The sequence below is a fragment of the Convolutriloba macropyga genome, chromosome 8 (assembly GCF_964194025.1).
Source record: "Convolutriloba macropyga chromosome 8, txConMacr16.3, whole genome shotgun sequence".
Lineage (NCBI taxonomy): Eukaryota > Metazoa > Xenacoelomorpha > Acoela > Convolutidae > Convolutriloba > Convolutriloba macropyga.
Window position 1 is genome coordinate 55,192,918 of NC_134475.1, and position 13,822 is coordinate 55,206,739.

Genomic DNA, 13,822 nt, shown 5'->3' on the forward strand with positions numbered 1-13,822 from the left:
CGAATATTTTTCTTGTAATTGCAACTTACGTAGAATTGTCAGGATAATTGTTAATCAGTTTTGTTTTCCCTTTCGATTTTCTTTCTTCCTTTTGTGGTTTTAAATTGCACGGTATAATGAAGTGAATATTGTAATTAGACTATTTATTGGTCAGCTGGGGTGAAAGGGAAATTTAAATTTGAGTGGATTCTGGAGTCCTCTTGGTTTTTGAAGGCATTTTTTTTCATTTGCTGCAATTTGACGTTTTTGCTGTTTTTCTACTAATTTTCTTAGCTAATGAGTTCAAGAGGTCAGTCATGTGTTACAGTAATACGTATAAAGGTTTTGAGTGTTCTGAATTTATCAGAGAGCAGTTAGTTCTTAATATGACTTAGATACCGTTTGATTTAAATTAAACATAAATTATTTTTTTAGTTTTTCCGCATTTAGTAGTTTTGTTACTGTCCTGCTTCACAATCTCATTAATGACAGATTTAGATGGCACATTAACAAGGCTTAAAAGTTTGGCCCAGTTTTGTTCTTGTTGCTGTTTTATCACATAGTCTCATTAATGACAGTACTCTTTGTGTGCCGATAGGGCATAAGGGAACATAATTATTGATTCATTGTAAGTGTTTTTAATGGCTTTGACACAATTTGTTTCCTAAAAGTTTTGCGTATTTTTGTTGTACTTTTGTTTGTTTTTAATCATTGAATATCATTTATGGCAGGTCTCATAGGTTGCTAAATACTTTCAAATTAGCTGAATTAGCTGTTTAAGTAGATAGCGAATGCTTTCTATTACTGAACACAAATAGTTTTTCAAAATTTTTGTTTTTGCCTCATTTTTGAACTTTTAAACTATATCATTCATAATTGTGGGTTTTTTGTTTGACATTTTTTGTTGGTTTTCTTGTGTATTTTTGCTTAGTCTCATGAATAATAGTTCCCGTTAGCGGCGTTAGTGACTTTAATTTATCAGTTTCAGTTTTAATCATCTAGATACTTTTTTTTTGGTAAAGTTTTAAATCTTGCCGCCATTAATTGTTCTTTATGTCCCTTTTTCAGCTATCGGAAATTCTAATCGTCTTTTGTTGTTTTTGAAGTTGGTTTTTCAATGTTGTGTATGAAGATTCGAGTATGTACCTTGGCGAGTTTTCTTTTTTGGACGCCACTAATTTTCAAAAAGCTTCTGTTTTTTGCCTAAGTTCTCAGTTTCTGCCTCATCTGTTATTAATTTCCGTATTTTTGTTGAATATTTTTGTGTACTCATTGTAAGGACGGATAGCGTCAGTTTTATAAAAACTAAGTTCTAGTGTATTCAAAAATTTATTGTTTTAGATTTTGTGATAATTTTGCGCATATAGGATTATATGCGTTCTTGACTGTCATAATCAAGATTTTTGTTGCGAGCATATGAGGTCACAACAGAACCATTTCAAAACTCCTTTTTGTTCATTCGTTCTTGCAATTTCAATTAAATTGCTCGCGTTACGTGTGCATCCGCGTCGTTGTTTTTGGTCACACGTGGCCTACCTCACTCTCAAAAATGACTTCCTCACTCTGAAGTTGACTGTTCTTTATTTTAATTCAAAGAGATAAGGTCAAGTGATTGTGTGCCACTCTAATTGAAGGTTTTTTTGGGAGCACCTATTAGAAGCAGCTACAAGTTATACAGATTCTTAATCAACTTATAACCTCTCAGCATTTATTGTTTTTGATCTGTTTCTCTAACGATCGTTTTGAGACTGCAGATCTACGAAGCTATTGCCGCTATTTTCTGACGATCTGCCAGCGCTGTTGTTCAATTTTGTCAATTTATGTTTTTTGCTAAGGTTGCGTAAAAAATTACGTGTTTTTGACAGACGCGAAGCAACAGCAAGGCTAGTTCTGGTTTTATCGTAGATTCTTACAATCAAAAGGATTTAGATTGTACTGAAGTGCTCATTTTAAAAATCTGGAAAAGATCCCAATTACATATGCAATTGCAATTTGTGAAGGTACCAATTAGTTCTCTCAAAAAGAAGTTTGCAGCATTTATATCATGCTGAACTTCCAAATCAAAAAACGGGGAAAAATTTTTCTTGTGAATCTTTTCGATGTCTTTGGGACGTCATTTTCCACAACCAGAGGCTATTTTTTAATTTGTTTTCTATCATTTTTATGATACTTTTGTTGGTTTTTAGAAGCTTTCACAATTTTTCTGAATTTTTCTCTATTCGTGAGCGTTTCTGCTTCATTTTTATGCTTGTTTGGTGAGTATTGGTAGTTGATGGTATAATAATCGTTAATTTTTTCGCTGTTGAGTTTTTCCGTATTTTTTTGCAGTTGTTACCGAGAACTGTGTTTTTAGTTTGACTTCCGTTGGTTTTCGTTACTTTAATTGAGACCTGATACATTTTGATCTGTTTCTCTAACTATCGTTTTGAGACTGCAGATCTACGAAGCTTTTGCGGCTATTTTCTGACAATCTGCCAGCGATGTTGTTCATTTTTGTCAAATTATGTTTTTTGCTAAGATTGCGTAAAAAAATTACGTGTTTTTGACAGACACGAAGCAACAGCAAGGCTAGTTCTGGTTTTATCGCAGATTCTTACAATCAAAAGGATTTAGATTGTACTGAAGTGCTCATTTTAAAAATCTGGAAAAGATCCCAATTATAATTGCAATAGCATTTTGTGAAGGTACCAATTAGTTCTCTCAAAAAGAAGTTTGCAGCAGTTATATGATGCTGATCTTCCAAATCAAAAAACGGGGGAAATTTCTTTCATTGTGGGTCTTTTCGATGTCTTTGGGACATCATTTTTGACAACCAGAGGCTATTTTTTTAATTTGTTTTCTATCATTTTATGACACTTGTTGTTTTTTAAAAGCTTTCACAATTTTTCTGAATTATTTTTCTATTCGTAAACGTTTCTGCTTCATATTTATGCTTGTTTGGTGAGTATTGGTAGTTGATGGTATAATAATCCTTAATTTTTTTGCTGTTGAGTTTTTCCGTATTTTTGTGCAGTTGTTACCGAGAACAGTGTTTTTAGTTTGACCTCCGTTGGTTTTCGTTGCTTTGACTGAGACCTGCTACATTTTTTTAAATCTGTTTCTCTAACGATCGTTTTGAGACTGCAGATCTACGAAGCTATTGCGGCTATTTTCTGACAATCTGCCAGCGATGTTGTTCAATTTTGTCAATTTATGTTTTTTGCTAAGGTTGCGTAAAAAATTACGTGTTTTTGACAGACGCGAAGCAACAGCAAGGCTAGTTCTGGTTTTATCGTAGATTCGTACAATCAAAAGGATTTAGATTGTGCTGAAGTGCTCATTTTAAAAATCTGGAAAAGATCCCAATTATAATTGCAATAGCATTTTGTGAAGGTACCAATTAGTTCTCTCAAAAAGAAGTTTGCAGCAGTTATATGATGCTGATCTTCCAAATCAAAAAACGGGGGAAATTTCTTTCATTTTGAGTCTTTTCGATGTCTTTGGGACATCATTTTTGACAACCAGAGGCTATTTTTTTTAATTTGTTTTCTATCATTTTTATGACACTTGTTGTTTTTTAAAAGCTTTCACAATTTTTCTGAATTATTTTTCTATTCGTAAACGTTTCTGCTTCATATTTATGCTTGTTTGGTGAGTATTGGTAGTTGATGGTATAATAATCCTTAATTTTTTCGCTGTTGAGTTTTTCCGTATTTTTGTGCAGTTGTTACCGAGAACAGTGTTTTTAGTTTGACCTCCGTTGGTTTTCGTTGCTTTGACTGAGACCTGCTACATTTTTTTTAATCTGTTTCTCTAACGATCGTTTTGAGACTGCAGATCTACGAAGCTATTGCGGCTATTTTCTGACAATCTGCCAGCGATGTTGTTCATTTTTGTCAAATTATGTTTTTTGCTAAGGTTGCGTAAAAAAATTACGTGTTTTTGACAGACACGAAGCAACAGCAAGGATAGTTCTGGTTTTATCGCAGATTCTTACAATCAAAAGGATTTAGATTGTACTGAAGTGCTCATTTTAAAAATCTGGAAAAGATCCCAATTATAATTGCAATAGCATTTTGTGAAGGTACCAATTAGTTTTCTCAAAAAGAAGTTTGCAGCAGTTATATGATGCTGATCTTCCAAATCAAAAAACGGGGAAAAACTCTTTCATTGTGAGTCTTTTCGATGTCTTTGGGACATCATTTTTGACAACCAGAGGCTATTTTTTTAATTTGTTTTCTATCATTTTTATGACACTTGTTGTTTTTTAAAAGCTTTCACAATTTTTCTGAATTTTTTTTCTATTCGTAAACTTTTCTGCTTCATATTTATGCTTGTTTGGTGAGTATTGGTAGTTGATGGTATAATAATCCTTAATTTTTTCGCTGTTGAGTTTTTCCGTATTTTTGTGCAGTTGTTACCGAGAACTGTGTTTTTAGTTTGACTTCCGTTGGTTTTCGTTACTTTAATTGAGACCTGATACATTTTGATCTGTTTCTCTAACTATCGTGTTGAGACTGCAGATCTACGAAGCTTTTGCGGCTATTTTCTGACAATCTGCCAGCGATGTTGTTCATTTTTGTCAAATTATGTTTTTTGCTAAGATTGCGTACAAAAATTACGTGTTTTTGACAGACACGAAGCAACAGCAAGGCTAGTTCTGGGTTTATCGCAGATTCTTACAATCAAAAGGATTTTGATTGTACTGAAGTGCTCATTTTAAAAATCTGAAAAAGATCCCAATTACATTCCAGTTAGGCCCAATTATTTCCCCACGGTCTGTCTCACTTCAGCTCCAAACTCGCGAGCTTGAGACCCCCGCCAACTAATGCTAGGTCCCGAATTTTCTGCTTGCTACTACTGCACTCAACCGCGCGACGGTCTTTTGAAGGGAAATTCCCCCGATGTTAGTCGTTTACGTTGAAAATCTTCTCGAATTATTCATTCAAATGAACCTAAGAATGCTCATAAAGCAATTTGTGAAGGTACCAAGTGGTTTTTTCAACAAGAAGTTTGCAGCAGTTATATCATTTTGAACTTCCAATTAAAAATCGGGGGAAAACTTTTTCATTGTGATTGTTTTCGATGTCTTTGGGACATCATTTTCGACAACCAGAGGCTATTTTTTAAATTGTTTTCTATCATTTTTGACACTTTTGTTGTTTTTTAGAAGTTTTCACAATTTTTATGATATTTTTCTCTATTCGTGAACGTTTCGGCTTCATATTTATGCTTGTTTGGTGAGTATTGGTAGTTGATGGTATAATAATCCTTAATTTTTTCGCTGTTGAGTTTTTCCGTATTTTTGTGCAGTTGTTACCGAGAACTGTGTTTTTAGTTTGACTTCCGTTGGTTTTCGTTACTTTAATTGAGACCTGATACATTTTGATCTGTTTCTCTAACTATCGTGTTGAGACTGCAGATCTACGAAGCTTTTGCGGCTATTTTCTGACAATCTGCCAGCGATGTTGTTCATTTTTGTCAAATTATGTTTTTTGCTAAGATTGCGTACAAAAATTACGTGTTTTTGACAGACACGAAGCAACAGCAAGGCTAGTTCTGGGTTTATCGCAGATTCTTACAATCAAAAGGATTTTGATTGTACTGAAGTGCTCATTTTAAAAATCTGAAAAAGATCCCAATTACATTCCAGTTAGGCCCAATTATTTCCCCACGGTCTGTCTCACTTCAGCTCCAAACTCGCGAGCTTGAGACCCCCGCCAACTAATGCTAGGTCCCGAATTTTCTGCTTGCTACTACTGCACTCAACCGCGCGACGGTCTTTTGAAGGGAAATTCCCCCGATGTTAGTCGTTTACGTTGAAAATCTTCTCGAATTATTCATTCAAATGAACCTAAGAATGCTCATAAAGCAATTTGTGAAGGTACCAAGTGGTTTTTTCAACAAGAAGTTTGCAGCAGTTATATCATTTTGAACTTCCAATTAAAAATCGGGGGAAAACTTTTTCATTGTGATTGTTTTCGATGTCTTTGGGACATCATTTTCGACAACCAGAGGCTATTTTTTAAATTGTTTTCTATCATTTTTGACACTTTTGTTGTTTTTTAGAAGTTTTCACAATTTTTATGATATTTTTCTCTATTCGTGAACGTTTCGGCTTCATATTTATGCTTGTTTGGTGAGTATTGGTAGTTGATGGTATAATAATCCTTAATTTTTTCGCTGTTGAGTTTTTCCGTATTTTTGTGCAGTTGTTACCGAGAACTGTGTTTTTAGTTTGACTTCCGTTGGTTTTCGTTACTTTAATTGAGACCTGATACATTTTGATCTGTTTCTCTTACTATCGTGTTGAGACTGCAGATCTACGAAGCTTTTGCGGCTATTTTCTGACAATCTGCCAGCGATGTTGTTCATTTTTGTCAAATTATGTTTTTTGCTAAGATTGCGTACAAAAATTACGTGTTTTTGACAGACACGAAGCAACACCAAGGCTAGTTCTGGGTTTATCGCAGATTCTTACAATCAAAAGGATTTAGATTGTACTGAAGTGCTCATTTTAAAAATCTGAAAAAGATCCCAATTACATTCCAGTTAGGCCCAATTATTTCCCCACGGTCTGTCTCACTTCAGCTCCAAACTCGCGAGCTTGAGACCCCCGCCAACTAATGCTAGGTCCCAAATTTTCTGCTTGCTACTACTGCACTCAACCGCGCGACGGTCTTTTGAAGGGAAATTCCCCCGATGTTAGTCGTTTACGTTGAAAATTTTCTCGAATTATTCATTCAAATGAACCTAAGAATGCTCATAAAGCAATTTGTGAAGGTACCAAGTGGTTTTTTCAACAAGAAGTTTGCAGCAGTTATATCATTTTGAACTTCCAAATAAAAATCGGGGAAAAACTTTTTCATTGTGAATCTTTTCGATGTCTTTGGGACATCATTTTCGACATCCAGAGGCTATTTTTTAAATTGTTTTCTATCATTTTTGACACTTTTGTTGTTTTTTAGAAGTTTTCACAATTTTTATGATATTTTTCTCTATTCGTGAACGTTTCGGCTTCATATTTATGCTTGTTTGGTGAGTATTGGTAATTGATGGTATAATAATCGTTAATTTTTTCGCTGTGGAGTTTTTCCGTATTTTTGTGCAGTTGTTACCGAGAACAGTGTTTTTAGTTTGACTTCCGTTGGTTTTCGTTGCTTTGACTGAGACCTGATACTTTTTTTTAATCTGTTTCTCTAACGATCGTTTTGAGACTGCAGATCTACGAAGCCATTGCGGCTATTTTCTGACAGTCTGCCAGCGATGTTGTTCAATTTGGTCAATTTATGTTTTTTGCTAAGGTTGCGTAAAAAATTACGTGTTTTTGACAGACGCGAAGCAACAGCAAGGCTAGTTCTGGTTTTATCGTAGATTCTTACAATCAAAAGGATTTAGATTGTACTGAAGTGCTCATTTTAAAAATCTGAAAAAGATCCCAATTACATTCCAGTTAAGCCCAATTATTTCCCCACGGTCTGTCTCACTTCAGCTCCAAACTCGCGAGCTTGAGACCCCCGCCAACTAATGCTAGGTCCCGAATTTTCTGCTTGCTACTACTGCACTCAACCGCGCGACGGTCTTTTGAAGGGAAATTCTCCCGATGTTAGTCGTTTACGTTGAAAATTTTCTCGAATTATTCATTCAAATGAACCTAAGAATGCTCATAAAGCAATTTGTGAAGGTACCAAATTGTTTTTTCAACAAGAAGTTTGCAGCAGTTATATCATTCTGAACTTCCAAATAAAAAACGGGGAAAAACTTTTTCATTGTGAATCTTTTCGATGTCTTTGGGACATCATTTTCGACAACCAGAGGCTATTTTTTAAATTGTTTTCTATCATTTTTGACACTTTTGTTGTTTTTTAGAAGTTTTCACAATTTTTATGATATTTTTCTCTATTCGTGAACGTTTCGGCTTCATATTTATGCTTGTTTGGTGAGTATTGGTAATTGATGGTATAATAATCGTTAATTTTTTCGCTGTGGAGTTTTTCCGTATTTTTGTGAAGTTGTTACCGAGAACAGTGTTTTTAGTTTGACTTCCGTTGGTTTTCGTTGCTTTGACTGAGACCTGATACTTTTTTTTAATCTGTTTCTCTAACGATCGTTTTGAGACTGCAGATCTACGAAGCCATTGCGGCTATTTTCTGTCAGTCTGCCAGCGATGTTGTTCAATTTTGTCAATTTATGTTTTTTGCTAAGGTTGCGTAAAAAATTACGTGTTTTTGACAGACGCGAAGCAACAGCAAGGCTAGTTCTGGTTTTATCGTAGATTCTTACAATCAAAAGGATTTAGATTGTGCTGAAGTGCTCATTTTAAAAATCTGAAAAAGATCCCAATTACATTCCAGTTAGGCCCAATTATTTCCCCACGGTCTGTCTCACTTCAGCTCCAAACCCGCGAGCTTGAGACCCCCGCCAGCTAATGCTAGATCCCGAAATTTCTGCTTGCTACTACTGCACACAAGCGCTCGACGGTCATTTGAAGGGAGATTCTCCCGATGTTAGTCGTTTACGTTTAATATTTTCTCGAATTATTCAAATGAACCTAAGAATGCTCATAAAGCAATTTGTGAAGGTACCAAATAGTTTTCTCAACGAGAAGTTTGCAGCAGTTATATGATGCTGATCTTCCAAATAAAAAAACGGGGGAAAACTTTTTCATTGTGAGTCTTTTCGATGTCTTTGGGACATCATTTTTGACAACCAGAGGCTATTTTTTTAATTTGTTTTCTATCATTTTTATGACACTTGTTGTTTTTTTAAAAGCTTTCACAATTTTTCTGAAATTTTTTTCTATTCGTAAACGTTTCTGCATCATATTTATGCTTGTTTGGTGAGTATTGGTAGTTGATGGTATAATAATCCTTAAGTTTTTTGCTGTTGAGTTTTTCCGTATTTTTGTGCAGTTGCTACCGAGAACAGTGTTTTTAGATTGACTTCCGTTGGTTTTCGTTACTTTGACTGAGACCTGATACATTTTTTGATCTGTTTCTTTAACGATCGGCTTCAGACTGCAGATCTACGAAGCTGTTGCGGCTATTTTGTGACACTCTGCCAGCGATGTTGTTCAATTTTGTCAATTTATATTTTTTGCTAAGTTTGCGTAAAAAATTACGTGTTTTTGACAGACGCGAAGCAACAGCAAGGCTAGTTCTGGTTTTATTGTAGATTCTTACAATCAAAAGGATTTAGATTGTACTGAGGTGCTCATTTTAAAATCTGGAAAAGATCCCAATTACATTTGCAATTGCAGTTTGTGAAGGTACCAATTAATTCTCTCAAAAAGAAGTTTGCAGCAGTTATATCATGCTGAACTTCCAAATCAAAAAACGGGGAAACAGTTTTTCTTTGTGAATCTTTTCTATGTTTTTGGGACGTCATTTTCGACAACCAGAGGCTATTTTTTAATTTTTTTTCTATCATTTTTATGACACTTTTGTTGTTTTTTAGAAGCTTTCACAATTTTTCTGAAATTTTTCTCTATTCGTGAACGTTTCTGCTTCAAATTTATGCTTTTTTGGTGAGTATTGGTAGTTGATGGTATAATAATCGTTAATTTTTTCGCTGTTGAGTTTTTTCGTGTTTTTGTGCAGTTACCGAGAACAGTGTTCTTAGTTTGACTTCCGTTGGTTTTCGTTACTTTGACTGAGACCTGATACGTTTTTTGATCTGTTTCTTTAACGATCGGCTTGAGACTGCAGATCTACGAAGCTGTTGAGGCTATTTTGTGACAATCTGCCAGCGATGTTGTTCAAATTTGTCAATTTATATTTTTTGCTAAGGTTGCGTAAAAAATTACGTGTTTTTGACCGACGCGAAGCAACAGCAAGGCTAGTTCTGGTTTCATTGTAGATTCTTACAATCAAAAGGATTTAGATTGTACTGAAGTGCTCATTTTAAAAATCTGGAAAAGATCCCAATTACATTTGCAATTGCAATTTGTGAAGGAACCAGTTAGTTCTCTCTAAAAGAACTTGCAGCACTTATATCTTGCTGATTTTCCAAATCAAAAAACGGGGAAACAGTTTTTCTTTGTGAATCTTTTCGATGTTTTTGGGACGTCATTATCGACAACCAGAGGCTATTTTTTAATTTTTTTTCTATCATTTTTATGACACTTTTGTTGTTTTTTAGAAGCTTTCACAATTTTTCTGAAATTTTTCTCTATTCGTGAACGTTTCTGCTTCAAATTTATGCTTTTTTGGTGAGTATTGGTAGTTGATGGTATAATAATCGTTACTTTTTTCGCTGTTGAGTTTTTCCGTATTTTTGTGCAGTTACCGAGAACAGTGTTCTTAGTTTGACTTCCGTTGGTTTTCGTTACTTTGACTGAGACCTGATAATTTTTTTGATCTGTTTCTCTAACGATCGGTTTGAGACTGCAGATCTACGAAGCTATTGCGGCTATTTTGTGACAATCTGCCAGCGATGTTGTTCAATTTTGTCAATTTATATTTTTTGCTAAGGTTGCGTAAAAAATTACGTGTTTTTGACCAACGCGAAGCAACAGCAAGGCTAGTTCTGGTTTTATTGTAGATTCTTACAATCAAAAGGATTTAAATTGTACTGAAGTGCTCATTTTAAAAATCTGGAAAAGATCCCAATTACATTTGCAATTGCAATTTGTGAAGGAACCAGTTAGTTCTCTCTAAAAGAACTTGCAGCACTTATATCATGCTGATTTTCCAAATCAAAAAACGGGGAAACAGTTTTTCTTTGTGAATCTTTTCGATGTTTTTGGGACGTCATTATCGACAACCAGAGGCTATTTTTTAATTTTTTTTCTATCATTTTTATGACACTTTTGTTGTTTTTTAGAAGCTTTCACAATTTTTCTGAAATTTTTCTCTATTCGTGAACGTTTCTGCTTCATACTTATGCTTGTTTGGTGAGTATTGGTAGTTGATGGTATAATAATCGTTAATCAATTGCCTTCGATCAATTGCCTGTCTTATTTGACATTTGGAGTGTCCTTGAGCTCTAATGAGTTTTTTACTTCGGTTGTTGACTAAAATTTTTCCTGCTATTTTGAAATCTTTTTTCATAATTGATTATTTGAAACAGACTAGTGATTTTGCCGTGAGAATTTTTACTCTTTTCTTATGCAAGTTAAAGTAAATATTTTTTTTCCGTTTCATAGAGAGAATTTCTTTTCACATGCTCTGTCATATCATTTTTCCCTGGTTTTTGTACAAATGGTCTCCTTAACATCCTGTCATCCAGTGGTCTAGATTTTTGATTGGTCATCGGACAGTGAAAAACATTTGCAAAACACAATTTAGAAAGTTGAAGTGGCGCAACAAAAATTGTCTCTGCAATCCAGAAATATTGTCTTTTTTTCATTCTTCTTATTAGAGTAGAAAATTTTAACTCTGCTAAACCGCTGTTTTTTTGCAATGAGGAGTTCCTTAGGCGGTTAGGATTTGCTCCCAAACCGTATTTGTATCAACTATTTGACTCGTGTTGGGTTTTTATTCAATTTTTCAATTGATCTTTTCTCGTCTGACATTTTTTTTAAAATCTTGTAAGTAGAAGGTATAATGAGATCTAATACCATCTTTTTATGTCTTAGAAGTAAAAATCTTAGTACAAGAAACTATGGTTTACAACTTTTTTTAAGGCCTAGTAGAAGCTATAATAAACTTTAATACCATCTTTTCAAGCTTCGTAGAGACATGATTCCCCCCATTACCGGCTGAATGGTGCAAATACTTTCTGCTTTTTCTTGGAAGAGAATCTCTTTTGTATGGTGATATTCTATTGAAAACATTCTAGGCTCTGCCTGGAAAAAGTTTTCGGTTTTGTGTTATCATGTTTCAAAAACATCACTATGGTTTAACTGAACGGCGCTCGTTCAAATCTTTTCCGGTAGCGTCTGCAGCACAAAGCTTCGGCCTAGAAGTTAAATCCTAATTATTATGCCTTCGCATAAAACTACAATTTTGACAACCTGCAGTATTTGATTGTATGGCCTTGATATTTTGTTGATTTTAAACTTGATATTCGGCGCCCGTGTTATTGTGTTGATGTGTTAATTATAGGTGAGAATCAACGTGGACGAGGTCGCACAAGTCGTCTGTGATCTGTCGATGAAGAACTGTACATGGACAGATGTTCTGGACAAATTCCCCGAATTCTCATCTAATGCTGGCGACAGTGACACAGAAATGAAACAGTGAAACGAAATAAGAAGCTTCATTCTACTTAGAAAAAAATGAGAAAGAATATCGATTAGAGTGCAAAAGGTGCACTCATTTTACGTGGGATCGGACTTGTGATCAAATAATTTTTGCCTTAATTTTACGGTAATCTATTTCTTGATGAAATTTGAGGTAAATTGTTTGTTGCTTTCATGGAATTGAGAGAAGGCGTGGAAGGCTTTACAAATGAATGTTTATTTTGAGTGATGGGATTAATATGTGTCTGAAAGGTGCTTTCAGTGTGCATGTAAATGTAAATGATCTCTTGATTAATTTAATGCTTTCAGATACTAATTATATTGCTCAATTGAACAAGTTTTCAATTGGTTTTTTTTTAATGGCGGCCGTCAGCTTTTCAACGTTCATTAATTAGGCGCGATTCTTTTTTACAATCCGAAGAATTGGATTGTTTTGGGGCGCTGTCTTTTAGTGCCTAGAAGAGGACTTATGTTAATCTGTTTTGAAGACCCGAAGAGGAGTAGTGATGATGCGCCTTTTTTATCGATAATTTTTTCGAGTGTATTTGAAACAGGATGTAAAAGTCAATGCCGTGAAAAATAACTGTTTAGGTCAAAGAGCTGAACGAATTCAAGACAGAGTGAAGAGATTGATTTTCTCATCATGCCGCGTTTTTATGTGAGAGAGAAAGAGAGAGTGTGTGTGTGTGTATTGTTTTATAGCTGCGAAGCTGCAAGCTGAATGGAGCTATATTGCGGTGCTCTTGGTTTTTGTTTCGTCGTCTGACGCTCTTTTTTTCGTTTAAAATTTGTTCACACAGCAAAGCTGAAAAAGTAATATTTTCTGAATGACTTCTTACTCTCACTAACGGCTTTTGTCACTCTCTAGTAAAAGTTTTCTTTGCGTGATTAGATTTTGATCAAAAGTGACTTACCTCACTCAATATAATGACTTTTGCACTTTAAACTTTAAGTTTATTTTGAATTAGTTTAAGGTCAAAGGAACTCATATGTGTAATAAAGTCCCTAATGAAAAGGCTTCTGTGCAATGAATTTTAACAAGTTTTATTAGTTTATCGCAGATTTTTTTACATATCTTTTTGAGCGGCGTCGATAACTTTTTCAACTTATATCTGTATCTGTTTCTATCTCTATCATACGGCACGCAAGTCTATTCGTTCGCAGCTATTCCGGCAATCTGCCGGCTATGTTTATCTTTTCCCATTACTTGATATATATTTGCTGAACCGAAGTAAATGATACCAGACAATTAATATAAACTATGCTTCTGGAGTCGCAACTTGAAAAAAAATTCCAAGAGAAATGTTCATTTTTGGCTTTTCCCTGATTTGTTTCCTCAGTTTATTGCTCCAAAGTTATTGGTGTAATGAAGTTAATGGTTTGATCAGTTACTAATAGGTTTGTGTTTAATCTATATTTTACTGCGAGTCGATTCCGGAGTTTTCCGGCTATGTTTAAGATGTTTTGAAGCATTTCGCTGATGACTTTTAGCGTTCGAAACGGGATAAACAGTTAAAGTTCGGCATAAGCTCTCAGCTGACTTTATTCTTTAAGTTGCTTCTTAATTTTAAATGAAAAGTTCTTTTTTTGAAGTTTTTATTACAAAATTGTGCTTGTTTTTCTTGTTTTTTGTCAGTTTGAGTTTTTTTTAACGGGATTTCAATTTACATTGGTTTGAGC

General features: G+C 34.5%; 1 protein-coding gene across 1 annotated transcript in view; it reads left to right on the forward strand.

Moving 5' to 3' along the window:
• The window catches only part of LOC142344841 (glycine--tRNA ligase-like), a 31,525-nt gene extending 19,034 nt beyond the window's left edge, over positions 1–12,491 (forward strand). Inside the window, exon 6 of the mRNA XM_075396842.1 lies at positions 12,006–12,491. Coding sequence (XP_075252957.1) covers positions 12,006–12,143 — 138 coding nt within the window. The 3' untranslated portion in view covers positions 12,144–12,491. The remainder of the gene's footprint in view (positions 1–12,005) is intronic.
• Positions 12,492–13,822: the final 1,331 nt, after the last annotated feature.